At 51.1% G+C, this 26,895-nt stretch overlaps 2 protein-coding genes across 4 annotated transcripts in view; one reads left to right on the forward strand and one right to left on the reverse strand.

The window, feature by feature from the left end:
- Positions 1–24,015, reverse strand: DFFB (DNA fragmentation factor subunit beta). The gene is made up of 7 exons (XM_029066348.1): positions 23,639–24,015; positions 19,417–19,543; positions 14,360–14,548; positions 12,953–13,032; positions 5,591–5,758; positions 2,035–2,135; positions 1–343 (listed from the first exon to the last, which is right to left on the reverse strand). Exons 1-7 carry the CDS (start codon positions 23,750–23,752, stop codon positions 124–126), a joined length of 999 nt encoding a protein of 332 aa, XP_028922181.1. The 5' UTR covers positions 23,753–24,015; the 3' UTR covers positions 1–123.
- The window catches only part of CEP104 (centrosomal protein 104), a 65,410-nt gene continuing 57,112 nt past the window's right edge, over positions 18,598–26,895 (forward strand). For 2 of the 3 annotated variants that reach the window (XM_029066340.1, XM_029066337.1), the window contains exon 1: positions 18,598–18,709. The gene's annotated coding sequence lies outside the window, so the exon portion shown is untranslated. Of the gene's footprint in view, positions 18,710–24,902; positions 25,012–26,895 lie in introns of those variants that run through there. The other variant, XM_029066338.1, reaches the window with a different exon arrangement.

The following is a 26,895-nucleotide window of genomic DNA, read 5'->3' on the forward strand; positions in this document are numbered from 1 at the left end:
ACCTCTGACTCCAAAGCCCGGGCTCTTTCCACCGAGCCACGCTGCTTCTCTATTTTACAGAGTAAATTTACGGCTTTATCCCCCCACGTCACGGGCAAAGTCTAGCAAGGGATGCTCAACAGTTCACTTGCGTTTCTGGGGAACAGCTGCCCTGGCTCTGTAAATCCTGGTTTTGTCACAGCTGAGGTTATGACTGGTTTTCTTATGGCAGGCAATGTGCACTAATTTGAGATTCTCTGAGGTAAAGAGGAGATTATAGAAGTACTCCCAGTCTACTTCTCTTCCATCCTGTTCCCGAACTGCTTCTGCCAGGGTCGGAACGACGGTGCGTTTCTTTTCTATTCTGCAACACAGGTTAGAAAGAGGTTCCCGTCAACATCCCGATAACACCGAGTACAACACCCGCGGTTTCCCTCTTCTGCCAAAGTGAGGTGGAAAGGAAAATGACTTTTACTCAATCAAAATGTAATTTCCACCGCTTTGAGTGGCAGGTCACTTAACGCCAAAGAGCAGGGCAGGATCCAAGAGGAAATTGGAAAACCGAGCCCTCGAAGGACGGGTGGGGGGTGGGTTTGGTTTCTGGAAGAGTCGCGGCGGCTGAGTCGAACCGGAAAGGCGGCAAAATGTAAATCTTAACAGCTGATCACATTTACTGAATCTCGTGTAGCTTTTTAAAAAGGATAGAAATCACACTCAGTCCTAAAATTCCACTTCCTCCAACAAGCCCAACACCCCATGGTTTGCCATGTCACCCCAACAGCCATCTTGGGCATGTTTTTATCTATACGCACCTCGGCACTTGTGTGTTCATGGATACTCAACTGGTCAGTTATTCGGATTACTCTATTTGTACTTATTTTCACGTCTGTCCCCTCAACCCCCATTACAATTTAAGTTCCTTAAGGGCCAGGAAATGTGGCTCGTTCTTCCGTCGTGCCTTCCCAAGCACTGAGTACAACGCATTGCAACCTGAGGGGGCTCAATAATCAATGGTATTTATTGAGCACTCACTGTGTACAGAGCACTGGTACTAAGCACTTGAGCGAGTACAACACAACAAAGAACACAACAGAGTTGGTAATAATAATAATGATGGTATTTCTTACTATGTGCCGAGCACTGTTCTAAGCGCTGGGATAGATACAAGGTGATCAGGTTGTCCCACGTGGGGCTCACAGTCTTAAATCCCCATTTTACAGATGAGGTCACTGAGGCACAGAGAAGTGAAGTGACTTGCCCAGTCACACAGGTGACAAGTGGCTGAGCCGGAATTAGAACCCACGACCTCTGACTCCCAAACCCGTGCTCTTTCCACTAAACCACGCTGCTTCCCTGGTAGACATGTTCCCTGCCCACAGTGAGTTTACAGTCTAGTACAGTCTTTAATCTATTTAATGTCTGTCTTCCCCTCTAGACTGAAAGCTTGTTGTGGGAAGGGAATATGTCCATTTATTTTTATGCTGTACTCTCACAAGTGCTTAGTACAGTGCTCTGCACGCAGTAAGTGCTCAATAAATATGACTGACTGACTAAATATCATTACTGTTCATTCATTCAGGCCTTCCCAGATTGAACGCCCCTTTTCCGCTGCTCCTCCTCCCCTCCCCATCGCCCCGACTCCCTCCCTCTGCTCCACCCCCCTCCCCGCCCCACGGCGCTTGTGCGTATATATGTACATATTTATTATTCTATTTTATTAATGATGTGTATACATCTATAATTCTACTTATTTATTTTGATGCTATTGATGCCTTTCTTGTTATTTTGTTGTCTGTCTTCCCCCTTCTAGACTGTGAGCCCGTTGTTGGGTAGAGATTGGCTCTGTCGCCGAACCGTACTTGCCAAGTGCTTAGTACAGGGCTCTGCGCACGGTAAGCGCTCAATAAATACGACTGCATGCATGAATGAATATTTGAGTGCTTACTGTGTACAGAGTACTGTACTAAGCGCTTGGGAAAGTACAATACAATTTACAACCACTCTTACCATTCCTGTGGTTTGGGTGGTTGGAAACCCAGCTTATTTTCCACTTACATATGATCCAGATTCCACGTGCTGAAAAGGATTCTGCTCTCTCTGTTGCTGTAAGGGTTGATGGAATGTTTAGACAAGCAGCTGTCAATGTCAAACGGACCCTTGAAAGCAAAACACAACGCGGTCGTGGTTAGTTCCCATCACGTCCTGGGAAAAGGTCCGCTCCGCAGCCGGGCCCCTGGAGAAACTCTGCCCGTCGACAGCTAACGCTACGAACAGTGTGAACCCAGACTGGAGTTAATAATAATAATAATAAAGGTATTTGTTAAGTGCTTACTATGTGCCGAGCACTGTTCTAAACGCTGGGGTAGACACAAGGTCATCAGGTTGTCCCACATGAGGCTCCCAGTCTTCATCCCCATTTTCCAGATGAGGTCACTGAGGCCCAGAGAGTGAGGTGACCTGCCCCAAGTCACACAGCTGATACGTGGCAGGGCCGGGATTAGAACGATTAGACTGTGAGCCCGTCGTCGGGCAGGGATTGTCTCTGTTGCCGAATTCTCCATTCCAAGCGCTCAGTACAGTGCTCTGCACATAGTAGCGCTCAATAAATACGACTGAAAAATAAGGTTAGTATTTGTTAAGCGCTTACTGTGTGCAGAGAGAGCACTGTTCTAAGCGCTGGGATAGATACAGGGGAATGAGGTTCTCCCACGTGAAGCTCACAGTCTTCATCCCCATTTTACAGAGAGACAACTGAAGCACAGAGAAGTGAAGTGACTCGCCCACAGTCACACAGCTGACAAGGGGCAGAGTCAGGATTCGAACCCATGACCTCTGACTCCCAAGCCCGGGCTCTTTCCACTAAGCCACGCTGCTTCTCCGGAGGTTCTAGCAGCTAGAGTCGGGGAAGGGCTCTACCCACTCAGGAGCGACATGAAACCCCCCCAGCTCCGCGGGGAGCTCCATTCGGTTGGAGATTCATTCATTCAATAGTATTTATCGAGCGCTTACTATGTGCAGAGCACTGTACTAAGCGCTTGGAATGAACAAGTCGGCAACAGATAGAGACAGTCCCTGCCGTTTGACGGGCTTACGGTCTAATCGGGGGAGACGGACAGACGAGAACGATGGCGATAAATAGAGTCGAGGGGAAGATCATCTCGTAAAAACAATGGCAACTAAATAGAATCGAGGCAAAGTACATTTCATTAACAAAAATTTACCGTTTGTAATGGCAAGGGTTGCGCGGCAGGGGCCGGGATTAGCATTTTTTATTAGCAGGGGGATCTCGCCGCCACCACCACCACGCTAGGCTAAATCCGACGCATCCCGAAAACAAAGCAGCAGAGACCAAGGGAATGAGCTGCTAGGTCGGGAAGGACTCTGTGCCTCAGTTCCCTCATCTGTAAAATGGGGATTAAGACTGTGAGCCTCCCGTGGGACAACCTGATGACCCTGTATCTCCCCCAGCGCTTAGAACAGGGCTCTGCACATAGTAAGCGCTTAACAAACACCAACATTATTATTTAAAGGCCCGGCATCCATTCCCACATTCTCCCATTCACCGACAGACGTCTACAGCAGCGTGGCCGAGAAGCAGTATGGACTAGCGGAACGAGCACGGGCCTGGAACTCAGAGGACGTGAGTTCTAATCCCGCCCTGCCCTCTGTCCGCCGGGTGACCTTGAGGAAGTCACTTCACTTCTCGGAGCCTCAGTTACCTCATCCGTAAAATGGGGATCAAGACGGTGAGTCCCATATGCGACAGGGACCGTGTCCAACCTAATGACCTTGTATCCACCCCAGCGCTCAGTACAGTGCCCGGCACAGAGTAAGACCTTAACAAATACCATTATTATTATTATTATTACTACAGTTTCAATACGCCGTGAGCCCCAGTGGGGACTGTATCCGACCCGATTATCTCGAATGGACCCCTGCGCTCAGTACAGAGCTGGGCGCATAGTAAAGTGCTTATTATGAAGTACAGTGTACCGAGAAGCAGTATGCCTCATGGATAGAGCACGAGCCTGGGAGTCAGAAGGACCTGCGTTCTCATCCCAGCCCCACCCCTTGTCTGCTGTGTGAATTTGGGCAAGTCACTTCACTTCTCTGTGCCTCAGTTACCTCATCTGTAAATGGGGATTCAAACTGGGAGCCCCAGGTGGGTCCGGTCTGATTAGCTGCTAATAGATACTCCAGCACTTAGTACGGAGCCTGGCACATAGTAAGCGCTAAACAAATACCTACAAAACAAACCAAAAATAATAATGTTGGTATTTGTTAAGCACTTAGTATGTGCAGAGCACTGTTCTAAGCGCTGGGGTAGATACAAGGTCCCACGTGCGGCTCACAGTCTTCATCCCCATTTTACAGATGAGGGAACTGAAGCACAGAGAAGTGAAGTGACTTCCCCACAGTCCCACAGCTGACAAGTGGCAGAGCCGGGATTCAAACCCATGACCTCTGACTCCCGAGCCCAGGCTCTTCCCACTGAGCTACGCCTTAACATAGACCATTATTATTGTTATTATTATGTTCAGGGGAATTGAATCTAGCACGACTTTTTCAAAGAAATGGTCAGTCCCTAAATGCCTTAGGGTCCTTGTGTCTTTTACTGATACGACCCTTACCAGCAAGGCACATTTGAATTTCTCAGTGTAAACCAACAGTATGAAAAGCATTTCTTGAAAGTCTCCCGTACGCAGACCACTGTGCACAGTGTTTAGGGATTATACAAAGAAGAGGCATAATCCCGAACCCTGCACACGTTCACAATCTAATGGAGGAAAGCAAGTGAACTAAAATGGATGCTGATTTTCTAGCTAAGAGAAAGCTACAAGCAGCAGATAGATGTGATGTAAATAACGAATAAACAAGGGGTTGATAGAAGGAAATGACCAGGAAGGCGGGAGGGCTAATCAGGGAGGGAGTTCTGGAGAAGATAATATTTTAGAAGGCCTTCGAAGGAGGAGGACCCAGTTATTTCTAGTCCCTCTGTAGATTACTTAACTGAATATCCTCTACCACCACCCTGAGGTTGTAAAAGAGAAAGGGTTTGGAGGATCCGGGATTACTCCAACCATGCCCACTTCATAAGAATCTACTTAAAATTTGCATTTTTTTTTTAATTAATGCCAACCTTCGTCCTTGCAGTAGGGTGTGAATGCGGAGACTGTTTCTTATACCATCAGCTGTATGATCCCAAGGATTCAGGACAGCACTCTGCAAGCAGTATATACGCAGTATGGTGCTCTGCACACCGGAGGTGTTCAGTACAGTGCTCTGTCCCCAGCAGGCATCCTATACATACTGTGGATGACGATGAAGTTGTCCAAAGACCACTGGATTTCGGTGAGGAGCCCTCCCTTCATATTGCCCTCCTGTTCACCTGGGATCCAGCAGACTCTCCCTATGTACTGCTCTTCTGTTCAATCATTCAATCGTATTTACTGCGTGCTTACTGGGTGCAAAGCTCTATGCTAAGCGCTTGGGAGAGTACAATTCAACATTCCTTGCCTACAAAGAGCTTACAGTTTAGAGAGGGAAACAGCCATTAATATGAATACATAAATAAATTACAGATTCACCTTGGACAGAGCAGACAACTCACCTGGCAAGAGAACCAGCCTTCGGGCGTACAGAGCCGGGCCCTCTTTTCTCGCCTGTCGAAGTATCCGCCGTTGTACTGGGCCGCTTTCAGCTTCTCTCCCATGCAGCCAATAATCTTCAGGTATTCCGCCTGAGCCTTGGGTCCAATAGCCGAAGCGGAAGTGTTAACCTGTGAGAATAGTAGTATTAAAAAAAAAAAATCAATCTCCCCGAAAAGACACCTGAAGGTGGTCTAGGGTTTGCCCGATGTCCTCGTTCACACCTGCTCTTCATCTCCTGGCTCCCACTTTTCTCCTGGCCTGAACTCCCTCCCTGCCCAAATAATAATAATGGTGTCTGTTAAGCGCTATGTGCCGGGCACTGTACTAAGCGCTGGGGTGGATACAAGCAAATGGGGTGGGACACAGTCCCTGTCCCATGTGGGGCTCACAATACAGTCTCAATCCCCAATTTATAGATGAGGGAACTGAAGCCCAGTGAAGTGGAGTTGTCCAAGGGCTAACAGCAGACAATAATAATGTTGGTATTTGTTCAGTGCTTACTATGTGCAGAGCACTGTTCTAAGCGCTGAGGTAGATACAGCGTAATCAGGTTGTTCCATGTGAGGCTCGCAGTCTTCATCCCCATTTAACAGATGAGGTAACTGAGGCCCAGAGAAGTGAAGGGACTTGCCCGCAGTCACCCAGTTGACAAGTGGTAGAGCCAGCATTTGAATCCATGACCTCTAACTCCCAAGCCCGGGCTCTTTCCACTGAGCCAAGCTGCTTCTTAGACAAGTGGTAGAGCCAGGATTAGAACTCATGACCTTAAGACTCCCAGGCCCCTGCGCTATCCACTACACCATGCAAATCCAGACCCTCCTAAAACCCTGTCACCTCCAAGAAGCCTCCCCTTATCAGTTCTCAACACGCAATAGTTCACAGAGTTGATAGCCACTTCTACAATTTATTTATACCCAACCTTAGCTCTTGTGTATATTTGGGAATTCCGATATTTAGCCAATTATTCTGGTTCCTCTACTTGCAAATATTTTTCTAAGTGTATTCCCTGTAAGAATACTGCATCCGATTTTTTTTAATGGTATCCGTTAAGCACTTACTATGTGCCAGGCACCGTTCTAAGTGCTGGGGTAGATATAGAATAATCTGGTTGGACGCAGTCCGTGTCCCAAATGGGGCTCACCGTCTTAATCCCCTTGGTAAAGATACGGTAACAGGTGTGGAAAAGTGAAGTGACTTATCCAAGGTCTCACAGCATTCATTCATTCAATAGTATTTATTGAGCGCTTACTATGTGCAGAGCACTGTACTAAGCGCTTGGAATGTACAAATCGGTAACAGAGACAGTCCCTGCCCTTCGACAGGCTTACGGTCTAATCGGGGGAGACGGACAGACGAGAACAATAGCAATAAATAGAATCGAGGGGATGAACATCCCATTAACAAAATAAATAGGGAAATGAAAATATATACAGTTGAACGGACGAGTACAGTGCTGAAGGGAAGGGAGGGGGAAGGAGCAAAGGGAAAGGGGGGAAGAGAGGGTTTAGCTGAGGAGAGGTGAAGGGGGGTAGAGGGAGAGCAGAGGGAGCAGAGGGGAAAAGGGGGGAGCTCAGTCTGGGAAGGTCTCTTGGAGGAGGTGAGCTTTAAGTAGGGTTTTGAAGAGGGGAAGAGAATCAGTTTGGCGGAGGTGAGGAGGGAGGGCGTTCCAGGACCGCTGGAGGACGTGGCCCGGGGGTCGACGGCGGGATAGGCGAGAACGGGGAATGGTGAGGATGGTAAGGAGGTGGGCAACAGACAAGCGGCGGAGCCGGGACTAGAACCCAGGTCCTTCTGACTCCCAGGTTCGTGCTCTATCCACTAGGCCACGTTGGCACTCAAAAACTACAACTCCTATAATTACTGTGAGATATAAGCGAATATTTTCAAGGTCAGGTGCCCTGTCCACCTAAACCCATCAGCAGACAGCTGCAAAGGAACCATTTACTTGCTCATTAGCCCGGGATGAGTATTAATCAGATCCTGCAGAAGTACTTTTACAGGATTTGGGGACTCCTCGGTGCCAGAAGTAGGGAGAAAAAAAATACCATCTTAATCTCTAGAAAGGTGGACAAGAGGCTGTTTAAAAAACTTGGTGCGGCCCAGAAAGAGGTGTGGTGTGTGGCTTCGCATCTGGAATAACGCAAAGTATATTTTTTTCCCCCACATCCTCCCCCAGTCTGGAACTCCCTCCCACTCCATTTTGCACTCTCCCAAGTGCTTAGTACAGTGCACTGCACAAGAGTGAGAGCTCAATAAACAACTGATTGATGGATATGCCAGACCACCACTCTCTGCACCTTCAAAGCATCGTTAAGGTCACATCTCCTCCAAGAGGCCTTCCCCAAATAAGTCCTCTTTTCCCCGGCTCCCTCTCCCTTCTGCGTCATCTGTGACCTTCAGGCATTGATATTCACCCCACACCATTTATGTCCGTATCTTTGAATTATAGATTATAAATCATTTATATTAATGTCCGTCTCCCTCTCTAGACTGTAAGCTCATTATAGGCAGGGAATCTATCCTCTAATTCCGTTGTACTGTCCTCTCCCAAGCGCTTAGTTCAGAGTTCTGCACGTAGTAAGTGCTCAATAAATATCACTGATTGACTGATTCTTAATCTCTAAGGGGTTTGGCCTCGAAGCGAGGGCTGAGTCGATGGGGACTGTTCTGAGCATGCTACCCAGCCTCACCCACCCCAGCTTCCTGACCCACCAGAGCATTTCCAGGTAAGTCCTGAGAAGCATCATGGCCCAGTGGACAGAGCCCGGGTCTGGGAGTCAGAAGGACCTGGGTTCTAATCTGAGATCAGCTCCCCATGCACTGTGTGACCTTGGGTAAGTCATTTTACTTCTCTGTGCTTCAGTTACTTCTTTACCTACTAGAGAAGCAGTGTGGCCTACTGGATAGAGCCCAGGCACTCGAGTCAGAAAGACCTGGTTTCTAATTCCAGCCCGCTACGTGTCTGCTGTGTGACCTTGGGTAAGTCTTTTCACTTCTCTGTGCCTCAGTTACCTCATCCGTAACAGGGGGATTAATAATAATAATGTTGGTATTTGTTAAGCGATTACTATGTGCAGAGCACTGTTCTAAGCGCTGGGGTAGATACAGGGTAATCAAGTTGCCCCACGTGAGGCTCACAGTTAATCCTCATTTTACAGATGAGGTAACTGAGGCACAGAGAAGTGAAGTGACTTGCCCACAGTCACACAGCAGACAAGTGGCAGAGCCGGGAGTCGAACCCATGACCCCTGACTCCGAACCCCAGGCTCTTTCCACTGAGCCACGCTGATTAAGACGGGAGCCCCACTGTGGGACAGGGACTGTGTCCAACCTGATCACCTTGTATCTACCCCAGCGCTCAGAACGGCGCTTGACACATAGTAAGTGCTTAAATACCATCATTATTATTGAAGAATCCCAAAATGGAGGTTTCCGCAACTCTCGGTGCTTCAGAGCCCATCTGCCTGACGCTCCTACAAAAATCCCTTCCCTCTTTTAGTCTTGAGAAAAAAGAGTACGTCTGACACGGGCCGCTCATTCAGACGGCACCGTGTACTACATAGAAGCTGTCAACCTTCTCCAGAGAAGGCAAGCAAGGTCCACGCTGGCCCTTCCTCAGCATCCACGTGAGCCTGTCACTGGGTAGGGACTGTGTCTATCTATTGCCAAATTGTACATTCCAAGCGCTTAGTACAGTGCTCTGCACATAGTAAGCGCTCAATAAATACTACTGAATGAATGGGCAAGTCACTTAACTTCTCTGTGCCTCAGTTACCTCATCTGTAAAATGGGGATCGAGTGTGAGCCTCACGTGGGACAACCTAATTACCCTGTATCTACCCCAGCGCTTAGAACAGTGCTCTGCACATAGTAAGCGCTTAAAAAATACCTACATTATTATTATTATTGTTATTATTAATGAATTGAATCCATGTTCTTGGTTACCCACAGGCCTTGGGGTCCCCTCCATCCGTCTGATCTGGGCTCCCCAGGTGTATGGTGCAACCTCGCAGATTCCCCATGAAAAGTCCATTCATTCATCCGTCCGTATTTACTGAGCGCTTACTGTGGGCAGAGCATTGTACTAAGCGTTTGGGAGAGTACAATACGACGGACACATTCCCTGCCCACGATGAGCTCACAGTCTTAGGGGGAAATATACATCAATAAATAAATTACAGATATGTACATAAGTGCTGGGAGGGGGAGATGAATAATAATAACAATAATGTTGGTATTTGTTAAGCACTTACTATGTGCACTTACAGAGCACTGTTCTAAGCACTGGGGGAGATACAGGGTAACCAGATTGTCCCACGTGAGGCTCACAGACTTCATCCCCATTTGACAGATGAGGTCACTGAGGCCCAGAGAAGCGAAGTGACTTGCCCACAGTCGCACAGCTGACAAGTGGCAGAGCCGGGATCCGAACCCATGACCTCTGACTCCCAAGCCCGGGCTATTTCCACTGAGCCACGCTGAATAAAGGGAGCAAGTCAGGGCGACGCAGAAAGGAGCAGGACGACAAGTAAGGCCTCGGGGCCCCAGAGCTATGCCTTGAGAGCTTCCTCAAACACGCCCCGATATTACTCTCATTTCAGAACCCTGAGGGAGCTGCGTGGAGTCAGAAAGGAAGGCGGGCGGTCGAAGAATGGGTCCCCGGTTCATTTGACCCAATCTGCTGCCCTTCACAGTGAGGCGTTAATGGCCCATCATCCAACGTTCTTTCTCCTTAAACTTAATCTGTCCACTGAACCCAATCCTTTGGCGAGAAGGAATGCAGAAGACCGAGCTCACGCTAAGCCCCGGGCGCGTGGAGCCGTTATCACGGGTCGTGTTTTTTTACCTTAAATCTCCAATCCCCCGCTTAAGTCGCCCCCAGAAGGACATTATCGATTTCATCTACGAATCAAGAGCTCAGATTCGACAGTCACCCGGGACGCGGAGCGTAGCACTCCGTCCGCCGCGGGCCATCCACGACTCTCTCGATCCACTCTCGGAGGTCAGACGGAGGGACGTGACCCGGGAGAGAAAGATCGGCGCGGGTGTAGGGGGCGAGAAACCTAACGCCGCTGCCGGGGTGACATTTATCGAAGCTGACGGTGTGCAAAGAAAAGAGGCTTAGCCAGGATAAGGCCCTCCCTAAATCATTCCGTTTGTTAGCTGCACGAAGACATTCAGCTCCTTTCGAAACGGGGGGGGAGAAAAATCTATCTGCCAAAGGGAAGAAAACGTTTCCAGTTTTTCAAAGGGCATTTCGAATTGAAGAGAATGAAATGCAACATGGGCCACAGGACTTTGAATGTATCCTCTTCCCTCTGGGGAACAGGCATTTTTAGACGATTCTAGAGAAACACCCTTCAGTGCCCTTCGTGGGTTCCAAAAAAAAACAGTGTGAAGCGACAGAGTGTTAACCGAAGTCAAGCTTCTCATAAGAAGCAATATGAAGCACATTCATGCTTTTCCACTCACGGCTAGATTTATTCCTAAATTAAGACTCCGGACCCAAAGAGTCACCGCTGTGACATTCATTCAATCGTATCTGAGCGCTTACTGTGTGCAGAGCACCGTATTAAGCGCTTGGAAAGTACAATTCAGCAACAAAGAGAGACGGTCCCTGTCCACAGCGGGCTCACAGTCTAGAAGGGGGGAGACAGATATCAAAATGAGTAAACGGGCATCGATAGCATCGATGTAAATGAATAAAATTTGAGTTATATACACATCAAAACAAGTAAACGGTCTAATGAATATGAATAAATAGAATTACAGATGTGTACATATATACACGAGCGCTGTGGGGAGGGGGGTAAAGCACAGGGACCAAGTCAGGACGATGAGAAGGAAGAGCTGAGGAAAAGGGGGGATTAGTCTGGGAAGGCCTCCTGGAGGAGGTGAGTCTTCAGTAGGGCTTGGAAGGAGGGAGGTGTGATTGTTTGGCGGATTTGACTTGAGGAGGGAGGCTGCGTCGCCTATGCAAGTGGATCTGTGACCTTTGAGCACTTGACACCCTCAACCCCACAGCACTTACATACAGATCGTTAAATCACGAGTTACTAAATATAAATTATAAATGATGCCTTTATACGAATGTCTATCTCCCTCGCTAGACTGTAAAACTGCTGTGGGCAGGGAACGTGTCCACCGACTCTGTTTTACTGTGCTCCTGTAAGCACCTAGTACAATACTTTGCACACGGTAAGCGCTCACTAAATACCACTGATGCTGTGGGAGGGTTTCTGCTTTGACGATGGGTGGCTTTGTTGCTGTAGGTTGGAGAAAGTGCCCTGTCACTACGATCTTCAAAGCAGAAACGTTTCCATTCACTCATTCAACTGAATTAACTGAGCTCCCACTATACGCCAAACACTGTACTACGTGATGGGGAGAAATTCAATTAGAATAAATAGGAGACTGGGTCCCCGCCCTCCGAGGGGCTCACCATCTTTTCGGGGTGGAGGGTGCTGGGAGGTTGGCAATGAACAGATGAGGAAAGATGAGAAAGAGTCCAGGCTAGTGAGAAGAGGACGGGTCTGGGAGTCGGAGGACCTGGGTTCTAATCCCCGCTCTGCCGCTTTTCTGCTGTGTGACCTTGGGCACATCACTTCACTTCTCTGTGCCTCAGTTCCCTCATCTACAAAATAGGGATTCAATACCTGTTCTCCCACCTACTTACTCTGTGAGCCCCAAGTGGGACCCGATTACCCTGTATCTATCCCCGCTCTTAGTACAGTGCTTGGCCCAGAGTAAGCGCGAAATAAATACTACTAATAATTATTAGATTACATTCCCTCAGGACTGTAAGCTCATTATGGGCAGGGAACGTAGCTATGAACTTTGTGTTATTGTCCTCTTCCAATCACTTAGTAAAGTGCTCTGCACAAAGTAAGCACTCAATAAATACCACTTATATAAAAAAAACCCACAATTATCATTGTTAATAATAATAATAATAATGTTGGTATTTGTTAAGTGCTTACTATGTGCCAAGCACCGTTCTAAGCACTAGGGTAGGTACAAGGTAATCAGGTCGTCCCACGTAGGGCTCACAGTCTTCATCCCCATTTTACAGATGAGGGAACCGAGGCACAGAGAAGTTAAGTGACTTGCCCAAGGTCACAGAGCTGACAAGCGGCGGAGCCGGGATTAAAATCCATGACCTCTGACTCCCAAGCCCGGGCTCTTTCCACTGAGACACGCTGCTTCTGTATTATTAACTACACAAAGGCAAAACATTATCGCGACACAAAGAATTAGATGTGCAAAACAATCCCGCATCAGGAGTGGGACTTTAGGCAAGTTAACGGCAAACCCGTCCTTACCTCTTTCATATAGCTCCGGATTCTGCTCTCGCAACTGTACCTCATGTAGCCAGATTTATTCTTAAATCGAGATTCTAAACCTGAAAGAAGGAAGGGACTATTTAAATGGACTTGGTCACTGAAAAACAGGAACAAAAAGCTTCCAGATAGCCTTTGGGATCTCTGATTTGTCCGAGCACTGTTTCAAAATATTTGTCTTCGGTTTTGTTTACCTTGCCAAGGGAGCACTATCTTCCAAGGTGGCCACGGGCCGGGCTACGGCGCTAGAACCCAGCGCATGTATTATATATAAATATAATATTATGTATATTATACTATGGTCACTTTGGACGGAAATGGGTCACAGCAGATAGAGCTTGGGCCTGGGAGTCAGAAGGACCTGGGTTCTAATCCCAGCTCCGCCACTTGTCTGCTGTGTGACCTTGGGCAAGTCACTTCGCTGAGCCTCAGTTACCTCTGCTGGAAAGTAGGGGCTGAGGCTGAGCACCCCCTTTTGCTTGTATCCACCCCAGCGCTTAGTAGAGTGCCTGGCACACTGTAAGCGCTTACCAAACATCACAATCATTATTATTATTATATGGGGAACAAGAGTTCTACGCTGGTCACCGAGAGGGCAAAATAACATGCTGTGTGCAACCTATGCCCACGATCTGGGCTGATCTCCATGAAAAGTGAGGTGGCTTCATTACCCAAGGAGAAATACCTCTGGCGAGAAAGAGCCGGAATGATACGGGATGCTCTTTCAGGTTTTACTCTTTCCACCACGTGCCGCTTGGGTCACCTTGGGTAAGTCACTCAGCTTCCCTGAACCTCTGTTCCCTCGTCTGCAAAATGGGGATTCAATACCTGTTCTCCCTCCTACTTGGATTGTGAGCCCCATGTGGGACCTGATTATCTTGTATCTACCCCAGTGGGCAGTACAGTGCTTGGCCCATAGTAAGGGGCTAACGGATACTGCAACTATTATTATTTCACAAAAGATGTCAACATCTCAGACATAAAATAAAGTACGCACTGGTCATTCCTAATTCATAAGCTCTTGTGGGCATGTTTGCTAACTCTGCTGTATTGCACTTTCCCAAAGCACTTACAACAGTGCTCTGCACATAGTAAGCACTCAATAAATACCTTTGATTGACTGATCAATCCACAATCTTGGTTAACCAGAGTCCTTGGGGTCATTGCAGCTAATCAAGATCACTCTCTTCTTCCCCATCCATTCATCCAGCTGTCACCCATCCATCCCCCATCCATCCATCAATTCATTCATTCCCCTTCATCCAGCTATCCACCCCCCACCCCATCCACCCATCCATTTTAAGCACGCCAGGAATCCCGGAAAGACTTCCGGCTCTAGACCCCTAGCGAGCCACAGAGCTTTCTGCGGGACAGAACTCCATCACATGCCTTCAAACCACTTTCCGTCCTCTTCCCTGCTTTCAGCCGAGATATTTTCGTTGATGTTCTGCAGGAGATCCACCAGGAGTTTCTGGCGCAGAGGAGCCCGCTCGTCGGAAAGCAGCTTCCGTGCGGCTGCGATGACGTCCTCTTGCTGGTGGTAAAACACGTTGAGGAAGCGCTCTATGTCGCTGATGTCTGTCACCAAAAGGAAGACACAAACAGAAAGGCTCCGGCGCCTGCTTCGAGGCACTCATTCCCTTAACCTTTAGCTGACGCCACTGGGGAGCTAGAAAAAGACCTGGCATTTCCTTCTGGACATTCAGCGTCACCAATCACGTTGAGCATCCACGAAGGAGCACGGCCTAGTGGATAAAGCTGTGAGCCCCAAGTAGGACATGGATGGTGTCCAACCTGATTATCTTGTATCTCCAGTGCTCAGTACAGTACCTGGCACATAGTAAGTGCTTATCGAATACCATATTTATGTTAAAATTTAAAAAAAGAGCATGAGCCTGGGACTTTAACCCCACCTTCACCAAGACTTCTCTGGACCTCAGTTTCCTCATCTGTAAAATGATCAATTCATTCATTCATTCAATAGTATTTATTGAGCGCTTACTATGTGCAGAGCATTGTACTAAGCGCTTGGGATGAACAAGTCGGCAACAGATAGAGACAGTCCCTGCCGTTGGACGGGCCTACGGTCTAATCGGGGGAGACGGACAGACGAGAACAATGGCAATAAATAGAGTCGAGGGGAAGAACATCTCGTAAAAACCGATGGCAACTAAATAGAATCGAGGCGATGTACAATTCATTAACAAAATAAATAGGGTAACGAAAATGTATACAGTTGAGCGGACGAGTACGGTGCTGTGGGGATGGGAAGGGAGAGGTGGAGGAGCAGAGGGAAAAGGGGAAAAAGAGGGTTAAGCTGCGGAGAGGTCAAGGGGGGATGGCAGAGGGAGTAGAGGGAGAAGAGGAGCTCAGTCTGGGAAGGCCTCTTGGAGGAGGTGAGTTTTAAGTAGGGCTTTGAAGAGGGGAAGAGAATCAGTTTGGCGGAGGTGAGGAGGGAGGCCGTTCCGGGACCGCGGGAGGACGCGACCCGGGGGTCGACGGCGGGATGGGCGAGACCGAGGGACGGCGAGGAGGTGGGCGGCAGAGGAGCGGAGCGTGCGGGGTGGGCGGTAGAAAGAGAGAAGGGAGGAGAGGTAGGAAGGGGCAAGGTGATGGAGAGCCTCGAAGCCTAGAGTGAGGAGTTTTTGTTTGGAGCGGAGGTCGATAGGCAACCACTGGAGTTGTTTAAGAAGGGGAGTGACATGCCCAGATCGTTTCTGCGGGAAGATGAGCCGGGCAGCGGAGTGAAGAATAGACCGGAGCGGGGCGAGAGAGGAGGAAGGGAGGTCAGAGAGAAGGCCGACACAGTAGTCTAGCCGGGATATAACGAGAGCCCGTAACAGTAAGGTAGCCGTTTGGGTGAAGAGGAAAGGGCGGATCTTGGCGATATTGTAGAGGTGAAACCGGCAGGTCTCGGTAACGGATAGGATGTGTGGGGTGAACGAGAGAGACAAGTCTAGGATGATGCCGAGATCGCGGGCCCGAGAGACGGGAAGGATGGTCGTGCCATCCACGGTGATAGAGAAGTCTGGGAGAGGACCGGGTTTGGGAGGGAAGATGAGGAGCTCAGTCTCGCTCATGTTGAGTTTTAGGTGGCGGGCCGACATCCAGGCGGAGACGTCCCGGAGGCGGGAGGAGATGCGAGCCCGAAGGGAGGGGGAGAGGACAGGGGCGGAGATGTAGATCTGCGTGTCATCTGCGTAGAGATGGTAGTCAAAGCCGTGAGAGCGGATGAGTTCACCGAGGGAGTGAGTGTAAATGGAGAACAGAAGAGGGCCAAGAACTGACCCTTGAGGAACTCCAACAGTTAAAGGATGGGAGGGGGAGGAGGCTCGGGCGAAGGAGACCGAGAATGACCGGCCAGAGAGGTAAGACGAGAACCGGGAGAGGACGGAGTCGGTGAAGCCAAGGTGAGATAAGGTATGGAGGAGGAGGGGATGGTCGACAGTGTCAAAGGCAGCAGAGAGGTCAAGGAGGATCAGAATGGAGTAGGAGCCATTGGATTTGGCAAGAAGGAGGTCACGGGTGACCTTAGAGAGAGCAGTCTCGGTAGAGTGGAGGGGACGGAAGCCAGATCGGAGGGGGTCTAGGAGAGAATGGGAGTTAAGGAATTCTAAGCATCGATTGTAGACCACTCGTTCTAGGATTTTGGAAAGGAAGGGTAGTAGGGAGATAGGGCGATAACTGGAGGGGGAAGTGGGGTCGAGAGCGGGTTTTTTAGGATGGGGGAGACGTGGGCATGTTTGAAGGCAGAGGGGAAGGAGCCCTTGGAGATTGAGTGGTTAAAAATAGAAGTTAAGGAAGGTAGGAGGGCAGGGGCGATGGTTTTAAGAAGGTGAGAGGGAATGGGGTCCGAGGCGCAGGTGGAGGGGGTGGCACTTGCGAGGAGGGAGGAGATCTCCTCTGAGGATACTGCGGGGAAGGATGGGAAAGTAGGGGAGGGGGTCGGTGGGGGGGAGGGGAGAGGCGGAGGGGTGACTTTGGGGAGCTCAGACCTGATCGTGTTGATTTTCATGAGGAAATAGGTGGCCAGATCATTGGGGGTGAGAGATGGGGGAGGGGGAGGAACAGGGGGCCTAAGGAGAGAGTTAAAGGTCCGGAACAATCGGCGGGGGTGACGGGCATGGGTGTCGATGAGGGAGGAGAAGAAGCTTTGCCTGGCGGAGGAGAGGGCAGAGTTAAGGCAGGAAAGGATAAATTTGAAGTGTGTGAGGTCGGCTTGGTGCTTGGACTTTCGCCAGCGGCGCTCGGCAGCTCGAGCATAGGAGCGTAGGAGGCGGACGGAGGAGGTGATCCAGGGCCGTGGGTTAGTGGAGCGAGAGCGGCGGAGGGAAAGGGGGGCGAGAGAGTCGAGATGAGTAGAGAGGGTGGAGTTGAGAGCGGAGACCTGATCGTCGAGAGTGGGAAGAGAGGACAGGACGGCGAGGTGAGGAGAGATGCTATTGGAAAGATGGATGGGATCGAGAGAGCGGAGGTCTCTGTGGGGCAGTAGTGAAGATTTGCAGGGGGAGGGAGTGTGAGAGATGAGGCAGGTGAGGTTATGGTCAGAGAGAGGGATTTCAGAGTCGGTGAGGGAGGAGATAGTGCAGCGGTAGGAGATGACGAGATCGAGGGTGTGACCGAGTCGGTGAGTGGGCGCGGTATGGTGGAGGAGGAGGTCGGCAGAGTAGAGGAGGGATAGCAGGCGGGCGGCAGAGGAGTCGTCAGGAACATCCGTATGGATGTTGAAGTCTCCGAGGATCAGAGTGGGTAGAGAGAAGGAGAGAAGGAAGGTGAGAAAGGGGTCAAGGTGGTTGAAGAAGTCGGAGGTGGGACCGGGAGGGCGGTAGATGACGGCGACAAGTAACTGGAGGGGGTGGTAGAGGCGAACGATATGGGCTTCGAAGGAGGGGAAGGAGAGGGAGGGGGGAGGAGGGATAGTGTGGAAGCGGCAACGGAGCGAGAGGAGGAAGCCGACGCCTCCTCCCTTACCGGTGAGTCTGGGGGAGTGGGAGAAGGAGAGGCCTCCGCTGGAGAGAGCGGCGGCGGAGTTCGATACCTGTTCTCCCTCCTACTTACACTGCAAGTCTTGTGTGGGAGAAGGACTGTGTCCAATCTGCATATACTCTATCTGCCCAGTGGTTATTAAAGTGCTTTCCACACAGTGTTTTGCCATTATTATTATTATTATTATTGTTATTAAACATAGCGGAACAACTTGATGTATAGTTGCAGTAACTAAGACCCCTCGGAGCACAATTTTTATTCCTTTCTTCCCAGCCCCATTTTCCCACCCCCGTAACATCTTTCACCGCTCTCTTTCAAACCAAAAATTCCACCAAGGAAGAAGACCCCAGAAGAAAACACAGGGGCAGGGACCGAACGGCCAAGGTGGATTTTTCTTTCCATCCACCTCGACGCACAGGAAGAAAAATCTCGGGAGCCCAGAGCGGTGCGGGGGTCTGGCTCCTCCCGACCCACCGGGGGTGACCTACGCCCACCACAATCAGCCCTTTCTTGGTCCAGCCTGGCAGGAGAACCCAAGGCCCAAGGCTCTCCCCCTAGGCCCAACGATCGGACCTCAGAGCTGTGACATCACAATGACTCCATCATCACAATGGTACCCGGCTCTAGAAAGTCCAGGGTCGAGCTAAGGGGCCCAGTTCACCATCTTGGGACTATCCAGACACAATCTGCCCTCCTGCCAGCCAATTCGAAGCTACCAAAGGATGCATCCTATGTCACATAAGTCTATTCAAGGTAACTCTACGGCTTCTCTTATTCTTCCTTAAGTAAGGCATCCTTCTCTCAACCTTAAAGCCGCAACCAGCGTGTGGCTTAGTGGAAAGACCACGGGCTTGGGAGTGAGGGGTCGGGGGTTCTAATTCCGGCTCTGCCACTTGTCAGCTGTGTGACTGGGTTAGTCATTTCACTTCTCTGTGCCTCAGTTACCTCATCTGTCAAATGGGGATTAAGACTGTGAGCCCCACGTGCGACTTGCGTCTACCCCAGTGCTTGGTACACAGTAAGTGCTTAACAAAAACCATCATCAACATCATTATTATTAACCCGGGACTTGCTCGGAGGTTTTCCCACCGCAGCCTAAGGTCCATCTGTATGTCAAGAGCAGAACGGGCTAACGGAACGGCTCCTTGGGACCCTTCCCTTTCCTCTGAAGGGCGGCCCCGGCTTCTGGTTATGAACAGAGGGGGATGAGGGCAGGATTGTCGATAGAGCCGACCACCCCCCACCCCCCACCAACCACCATCTTCTTACACACGTGTAAGAGGGGGCCGTGATGGTCTAAAAGTCTTTTTTTTTTCACTGGGTGTGTCTATGTCCTTTTACACACCCAAGACAGCTGTCACACCTTCCACCCAGCCAGCCACACTGCGGCCTCAAAACGTCTTCCCACAGAACCATTCTTAGAGCAACAGTTCCCGCCCATTAAAGCCCTGCCTACTCACAACCCTGCCAAGTCTGTCCTGCCGTCAGGACCATGAGCTCCGTGTTGTCCGGAACATTCTGGAAATACCCTTCGGTCAGCTCTGTCCCATCTTCGTACAAACACAGTCGGCAGTCGGATAAGGGAAGCTGAGTGGGGAAGGGAAAGAGAAACAAGAGCGAGGTTTATTTCTTTTGTTCCCTCCTCCATTCTTCCCCCACCCTGACCCAGGGCTCGAGAAATACATTATATTCTCAAAAGAGGACTGGTTTTGCATCTGCCACCTGCATTAGGTGCTGTATAAGGGGAGGGCAGTTGAGCCCTGAGGGGAGAAACAGGGCTGATGAGGGGAAAGCTTCCTGGTGGAGGTTTAAAGGAGGGCTTTGAAGATAGAGAGAGCTGTGTCTCACATATTCAGGATATAATCAGGAAGAATACAAGCTAAGCATGTAAAGCAGCAAAGCCTTCCCTCTATTCCATGTTCTTTCTGCCCTTAATAATAATAATTATGGTACCTACTAAGCGATTACTCCTTGCCAAGTACTGTTCTAAGTGCTGGGGTAGATACAAGTTAAGCAGGTGAAGATAGGCTGTGTCCCACACGGGAATCACACCGATAATCCTCATTTTGCAGATGAAGGAATGCGGTGCAGAAAACGTAAGCGACTTGTCCAAGGTCACAGAGCAGATGCGTGGTGGAGCCGGGTTTAGAACCCGCGTCCTTCTGACTCCCAGGCCCGTGCTCTATCCACTAAGCCACGCTGCTTCCCTTTCTCCCAAATGCTCAAGTACAGTGCTCTGCACACAGTGCTCGATAAATACCACTGACGGATAGATTCTACTGGGCTCCCATCTATTGATAGGAGGATGGACTGCTGAGGGAGGGGACATGAGTGGCGAAAACAGAGTGGGAAGCTAGACCAGGAGGATCCGTGTGGCCTTTGGGGGCCTTGACGAATTAAATAATCATTGGATCATTTTTTTAAATGCTTACTATGTGCCAAGCACCGTTCTAAGCACTGGAGTAGATACAACCCAATCAGATACGATACAGTCCCTGTCTCCCATGAGGTTCACAGTCCAAAGGGGAAGGAGAACAGGTATTTCACCTCTATTTTACAGCTGAGGAAACTGAAGCCCAGAGAAGTTACACTCTTAATCCGCATTTTATAGATGAGGGAACTGAGGCCCAGAGAAGTTAAGTGACTTGCCCGAGGTCACACAACAAGCAAGTGGCAAACCTGGGGTTGGAGGCCAGGACACCCACTAACCCATGTGGCTTCTAATCTGAGTTTAAACCGTAAAGACCTTGACAGCAGGAATTGCATACTTTTCCTTCTATTGTTCTCCCTCAAATCCTGTGTACAATGGTGTCTGGATGTTCAGTATGCAGCCAAAATGGAGCTTTTGTGCACACCCAAGGACAGTGCTCTGTATGGGTAGCCAAACACGAGGCTCTCGAACCATAAAGTCAGATTTGCCTCCCGGTACCCACTTTACACAACGGATGCCCAGTAAACATTACAATAGTGTTAGGTATCCGTTAAGTGTTTACTATGTGCCAAGCACTGGATAGACACAATACCAGCAGACCGCACACTGTCCCTGTCCCACATGATGTTCCCAGCCTGAGTGAGAGAGAACAGTTATTTAATACTCATTTTCAGATGAGATTAAGACACAGAGCAGTTAAGTGACTCACACAAGGTCCCACGGCTGGCAAGTGGCAGGGCCGGGCCAAGAACCCAGGCCCTCTGACTCTCAACCCCTTGCTCTTTCCGAATTGTACATTCCAAGCGCTTAATACAGTGCTCTGCACAAAGAGAGCACTCAATAAATTCTATTGAATGAATTAGGAATCATGGTGCCTTTCCAGGGCTTGTTAGGGATAAATTATCTTTGGATTTTGGAGAACATCCAAGAATTGTGCTTCATCTCTTAATCATCTCCTAAGGCAAAGTTTTATGATCCAGGATACCACTAATTATCCCAGGGCATGGAAGGAAGATCCAGGCTCTAGACCTTTCCTGCAGGAGAGGGCCCCGGGCTGTAATTATTCCCCACCAAGATCCTGCCTGGCAGCTCCTGGGGTGCCCCAGGGCTAGACATGGGGAATCTGATTAATCCCTGATTAGACTGTAAACCCGACATTGGGCAGGGAGTGACTCTATCAGTTGCCAAATTACACATTCCAAGCGCTTAGTACAGTGCTCTGCACACAGTAAGCGCTCAATAAATACTATTGAATGAATGGAGCCCTACCTACCACCCCTGGATAAAGCAGGAGCCTGGGGGGTCAGAGAACCTGAGTTCTAATTCCGGCTCCTCCACTTGTCTGCTGTGTGGCCTCGGACAACTCACTTCACTTCTCTGGGTCTCAGTTCCCTCATCTGTAAAATGGGGATTAAGACTGTGAGCTCTATGCAGGACAGGGACTGTGTCCAACCTAATTTGCTTGTATCCAGCCCAGCGGTTAGCACTGTGGCTGGCACACGTAAGACCTTAACAAAAACCACAAATATTATTATTATCATTATCAATCCCTGCTCCACACACTTGCCTGCTGAGTGACCTTGGGCAATCTTGTCAATCAGTCGTAATAATTGCCAGTCAGTCATTTTTACTGAGTGCTTAACTGTGTGCAGAGCACTGTACTAAGCACCTGGGAGAGTACACAGTGACAAAGCTCACTTAACTTCTCTGTTCCTCAGTTACCTCATCTGTAAAATGGGGATTAACTGTGAGCCTCACGTGGGACAACCCGATGACCCTGTATCTACCCCAGCGCTTAGAACAGTGCTCTGCACATAGTAAGCGCTTAACAAATACCAAATACCAACATTAAAACAAATTCCTTGTCCACAACGCTCTTCCAGTCTGGAGTCATCAATTCGCTGTGCCTTGGTTTTCTCGACTGCAAAATGGGGACTCGATACCTGGTCTCCCCTCCTACTTAAACTGGGAGCCCCGTAATAGTAATAATAATAAGGATGGCATCTGTGGAGCGCTACGTGCAACCCACTGTTCTAAGCGATGGGGGTGATACAAGGTAATCAGGTCGTCCCCTGTGGGGCTCACAGTCTTCATCCCCATTTTACAAATGAGGTAACTGAGGCACAGAAAAGTGAAGTGACTGGCCCAAAGTCACACACCTGACAAGCAGTGGAGCCGGGATTAGAACCCATGACCTCTGACTCCCAAGCCCAGGCTTTTTTCCACTGAGCCACGCTGCTTCTCTGGTAGTCACGTTCCCTGCCCACAGTGAGCTTACGGTCTAGTACAGTCTTTAATTTATTTATATTAATGTGGCACAAGGACTGGGACCAACCTAATCTGTATCCACCCCATCGCTTAAAAGTGTTTGACAGGCAGTAAGCGCTTAACAAGTACTATTAAAAAAAAAAAAAAAACCCACTCCCCTGTTGAAAAATCAGGGCCTTCTGGGTTTTTCTGCCCAAACAAAGGGCTTTTTGGCCTGTGGGGAGGTTTGGGGGTCCCTGGCAAAGGGACCCTGCCCTCACCCAGGGTGGGAGCCTCCTCCTGCCCCCTCTTGAGACCCCAGAAATGCCGCCCCGAAATGCCCAGCCCAGACGATGGCACCCGCAGGGGTTGCAATAGGACAAAATAATCATAATAATGATGGCATTTAAATGCTTACTCTGGGTCAAGCACTGTTCTAAGCGCTGGGGATGATACAAGGTCATTAGGTTGTCCCTCATGGGGCTCACATCTTCCTCCCCATTTTCCAGATGGGGTCACTGAGGCCCAGAAAAGTCAAATGACTGGCCCAATGTCCCACAGCAGACAAGCAGCGGAGCCGGGATACGAACCCATGACCTCTGACTCCCCAGCCCGAGTTCTAGCCATTGAGTCACGCTGCTTCTCAGATTGTTACAGAGCTTTGAGAAGCAGCGTGGCCATGGAAAGAGCCCGGGCTGGGGAGTCGGAGGTCGCGGGTTCTAATCCCGCCTCCGCCACTTATCAGCTGTGTGACTTTGAGCAAGTCACTTCGCTTCTCTGGGCCTCGGTGACCTCATCTGGAAAATGGGGGTGAAGACTGTGAGCCCCAAGTGGGGCAACCTGATGACCTTGTATCTACCCCTGCGCTTAGAAGAGTGCTCTGCACAGAGTGAGCGCTTAACAAATACCAACGTTATTATTATTATTTTATTGTCAAAGCGCTCATTTCCAACCCTCAAAACACCCCTGGGAGGTGGGGGAAGCAAGGGGGAAGAGGGGGAGACCTGGAATTTCTGGCAGCCCTTCCGTAGGACTTCTTTGCAGCTCCTGCCCGCCACCCCATACTTCTTCTGGCTGTCTAGGGCCCGCAGTTTGAAGGTCTTGGGTCTTGGGAGCATTGCAGGCAACTACACCCTGCTGCTGCTGCTGCTGCTGCTGCTGCTGCAGCTGCTGATCCTGGGGCTGCTACAGCTGGTCCTGCTGGTCCTGGGGCTGCTGCAACTGGTCCTGCTGGTCCTGAGCCTGCTGCAACTGGTCCTTCTGGTCCTGGGGCTGGTTCTGGTGTAGCAGCAGCGGTTGAGCCTGCAAAACTGCCCCTCCCTGCTCCAAGGAGGTTGCATCCGTGCAGCCGAACCGGGGCTTGGTGGGACTTCCTGGGCGAGGCCCAGTGGACTACATTTCCCAGAAGGCGCCGCGCGGGGGAAGCCGCAGGGAGAAGGGGAGGGGGGGGTCGGAGGAAGAGGCGTCGAAGCGGCTCTTGCGCTTGCGCACAACCGCCCGGCCGCGCTGGTTGTGAGGAGAGTGGACTCTGCGCCTGCGCAGTTGCCGCCCGACTGCGCTGGTTGACAGGAGAGGACTCTGCGCTTGCGCACAACCGCCCAGCCGCCCTGGTTCTCAGGGGCGGACTCTGCGCCTGCGCAGTTACCGCCTAGATGAGCCGGTTGTGAGGAGAGCGGACTCCGCGGCTGCGCAGTTGCGGCCGGACGGCACTGGTTGACAGGAGAGCGGACTCTGCGCCTGCGCAGTTGCCGCCCAGCCGCGCTGGTTGTCAAGAGAGCGGACTCTGCGCCTGCGCGGTTGCCGCCCAGCCGCGCTGGTTGTCAGGAGCGAGGACTCTGCGCCTGCGCAGTTGCCGCCTAGACGAGCCGGTTGGGAGGAGAGCGGACTCTGCGCCTGCGCAGTTGCCGCCCAGCCGCGCTGGTTGTCAAGAGAGCGGACCCTGCGCCTGCGCAGTTGCCGCCTAGACGAGCCGGTTGGGAGGAGAGCGGACTCTGCGCCTGCGCAGTTGCCGGCCAGCCGCGCTGGTTGTCAAGAGAGCGGACCCTGCGCCTGCGCAGTTGCCGCCTAGACGAGCCGGTTGGGAGGAGAGCGGACTCTCCGCGGCTGCGCAGTTGCGGCCGGGCGGCACTGGTTGACAGGCGAGCGGACTCTGCGCCTGCGCAGTTGCCGCCCAGCCGCGCTGGTTGTCAAGAGAGCGGACCCTGCGCCTGCGCAGTTGCCGCCTAGACGAGCCGGTTGGGAGGAGAGCGGGCTCTGCGCCTGCGCAGTTGGCGGTCGGGAGGCGATGGGGTGGATGGCGGCGGTGAGGTGCGGGTCCGGCCGGGGCCCGGGAGACGCCTGCCATCCGGAGCGGAGCGCCGGCCGCCGTCGCTGCTGAGTAGGTTTCCCGGGGGACGAAGGAGAAACCTCGTCCCCGTCCCGGGTCCCCGGAGGGAGGGAGGGAGGGAGGGAGCCCGCCATGGCGGCCCGCCGCGCCCTCATCCCCCACCCGCCGCTCCGTTCTTTCTCTTCCACGCCCCCCCTTCGGCCCCTCAGTAACCCAAGTCTCTGGGAATAGAGACCTCACTCTGCGTAGCCCTCCCCCGAGGGGTCCCCTCTGATGGCCATCTGGGGTGCAGGCCTCACTCTGTCGCTCCCCCGAGGGACCCCCTGTCATGGGGATCTGGGGTGCAGATCTCCCTCTATTCCCCACCGAAGGGATCCCCTGTCATGGGGATCTGGGATGCAGAGCTCACTGTACCCCCCACCGAAGGGATCCCTTGTGATGGGGATCTGGGGTGCAGAGCTCACTCTATTCCTCCACCGAAGGGACCCCCTTTCATTTATTCAGTAGTATTTATTGAGCGCTTACTCTGTGCAGAGCACTGTACTAAGCGCTTGGGATGAACAAGTCGGCAACAGGTAGAGACAGTCCCTGCCGTTTGACGGGCTTACAGTCTAATCGGGGGAGATGGACAGACAAGAACAATGGCAATAAATAGAGTCGAGGGGAAGAACATCTCGTAAAAACAATGGCAACTAAATAGAATCAAGGCGATGTACAGCTCCCCCTGTGATGGGGAGCTGGGGTGCAGAGCTCACTGTATCCCCCATCGAAGGGACCCTCTGTGATGGGGATCTGGGGTGCAGAGCTCACTCTATTCCTCCACCGAAGGGACCCTCTGTGATGGGGATCTGGGGTTGCCGAGCTCACTATATCCCCCACCTAAGGGATCCCTTGTGATGGGGATCTGGGGTGCAGAGCTCACTCTATCCCCCACCGAAGGGACCCTCTGTGATGGGGATCTGGGGTGCAGAGCTCACTATATCCCCCACCTAAGGGATCCCTTGTGATGGGGATCTGGGGTGCAGAGCTCACTGTATCCCCCACCGAAGGGACCCTCTGTGATGGGGATCTGGGGTGCAGAGCTCACTGTATCCCCCACCTAAGGGATCCCTTGTGAGGGGGATCTGGGGTGCAGGCCTCGTAATGGGGATCTGGAGTGTAGGCCTCGCTGTATCCCTCCCCCGAGGGATCCCTTTGGATGGAGATCTAGAGTACAGGCCTCACTGTAGCCCTCCCCTAAGGGATCCCTTGTGATGGAGATCTGGGGTGCAGACCTCACTCTATCCCTCCCCTGAGGGATCCCCTGTGATGGCCACCTGGATGTCTGGCCGCCACCTAAAACTCAACATGTTCAAAACTGAGCTCCTTATCTTCCCTCCCAAGCCCTGTCCTCTCCCTGACTTCCCTGTCACTGTGGACGGTACGACCATCCTTCCCGTCTCTCAGACCCGCAACCTCGGTGTCATCCTTGACTCGGCTCTCTCGTTCACCCCACACATCCGATCCGTCACCAAAACCTGCCGGTCTCACCTTTATAATATCGCCAAGATCCGCCCTTTCCTCTCCTCCCAAAAGGCTATCTTACTGTTACGGACTCTCGTAATATCCCAACTGGATTATTGTGTCAGTCTTCTCTCTGATCTCCCTTCCTCCTCTCTCTCGCCGCTCCAGTCTATTCTTCATTCCGCTGCCCGGTTCATATTCCTGGGTCTGTCACTCCCCTTCTTAAAAACCTCCAGTGGTTGCCCACTGACCTCTGCACGAAACTAAAACTTCCCACTCTAGGCTACAAAGGTCTCCATCCCCTTGCCCCCTCCTACCTCTCCTCCCTTCTCTCTTTCCATTGCCCACCCCGCACACCCCGCTCCTCTGCTGCCCACCTCCTCACCGTCCCCTTTTCTCGCCTGTCCCGCCGTCGACCCCTGGACCACGTCC

Source organism: Ornithorhynchus anatinus, chromosome 5, assembly GCF_004115215.2.
Source record: "Ornithorhynchus anatinus isolate Pmale09 chromosome 5, mOrnAna1.pri.v4, whole genome shotgun sequence".
Classification (NCBI taxonomy): Eukaryota; Metazoa; Chordata; class Mammalia; order Monotremata; family Ornithorhynchidae; genus Ornithorhynchus; species Ornithorhynchus anatinus.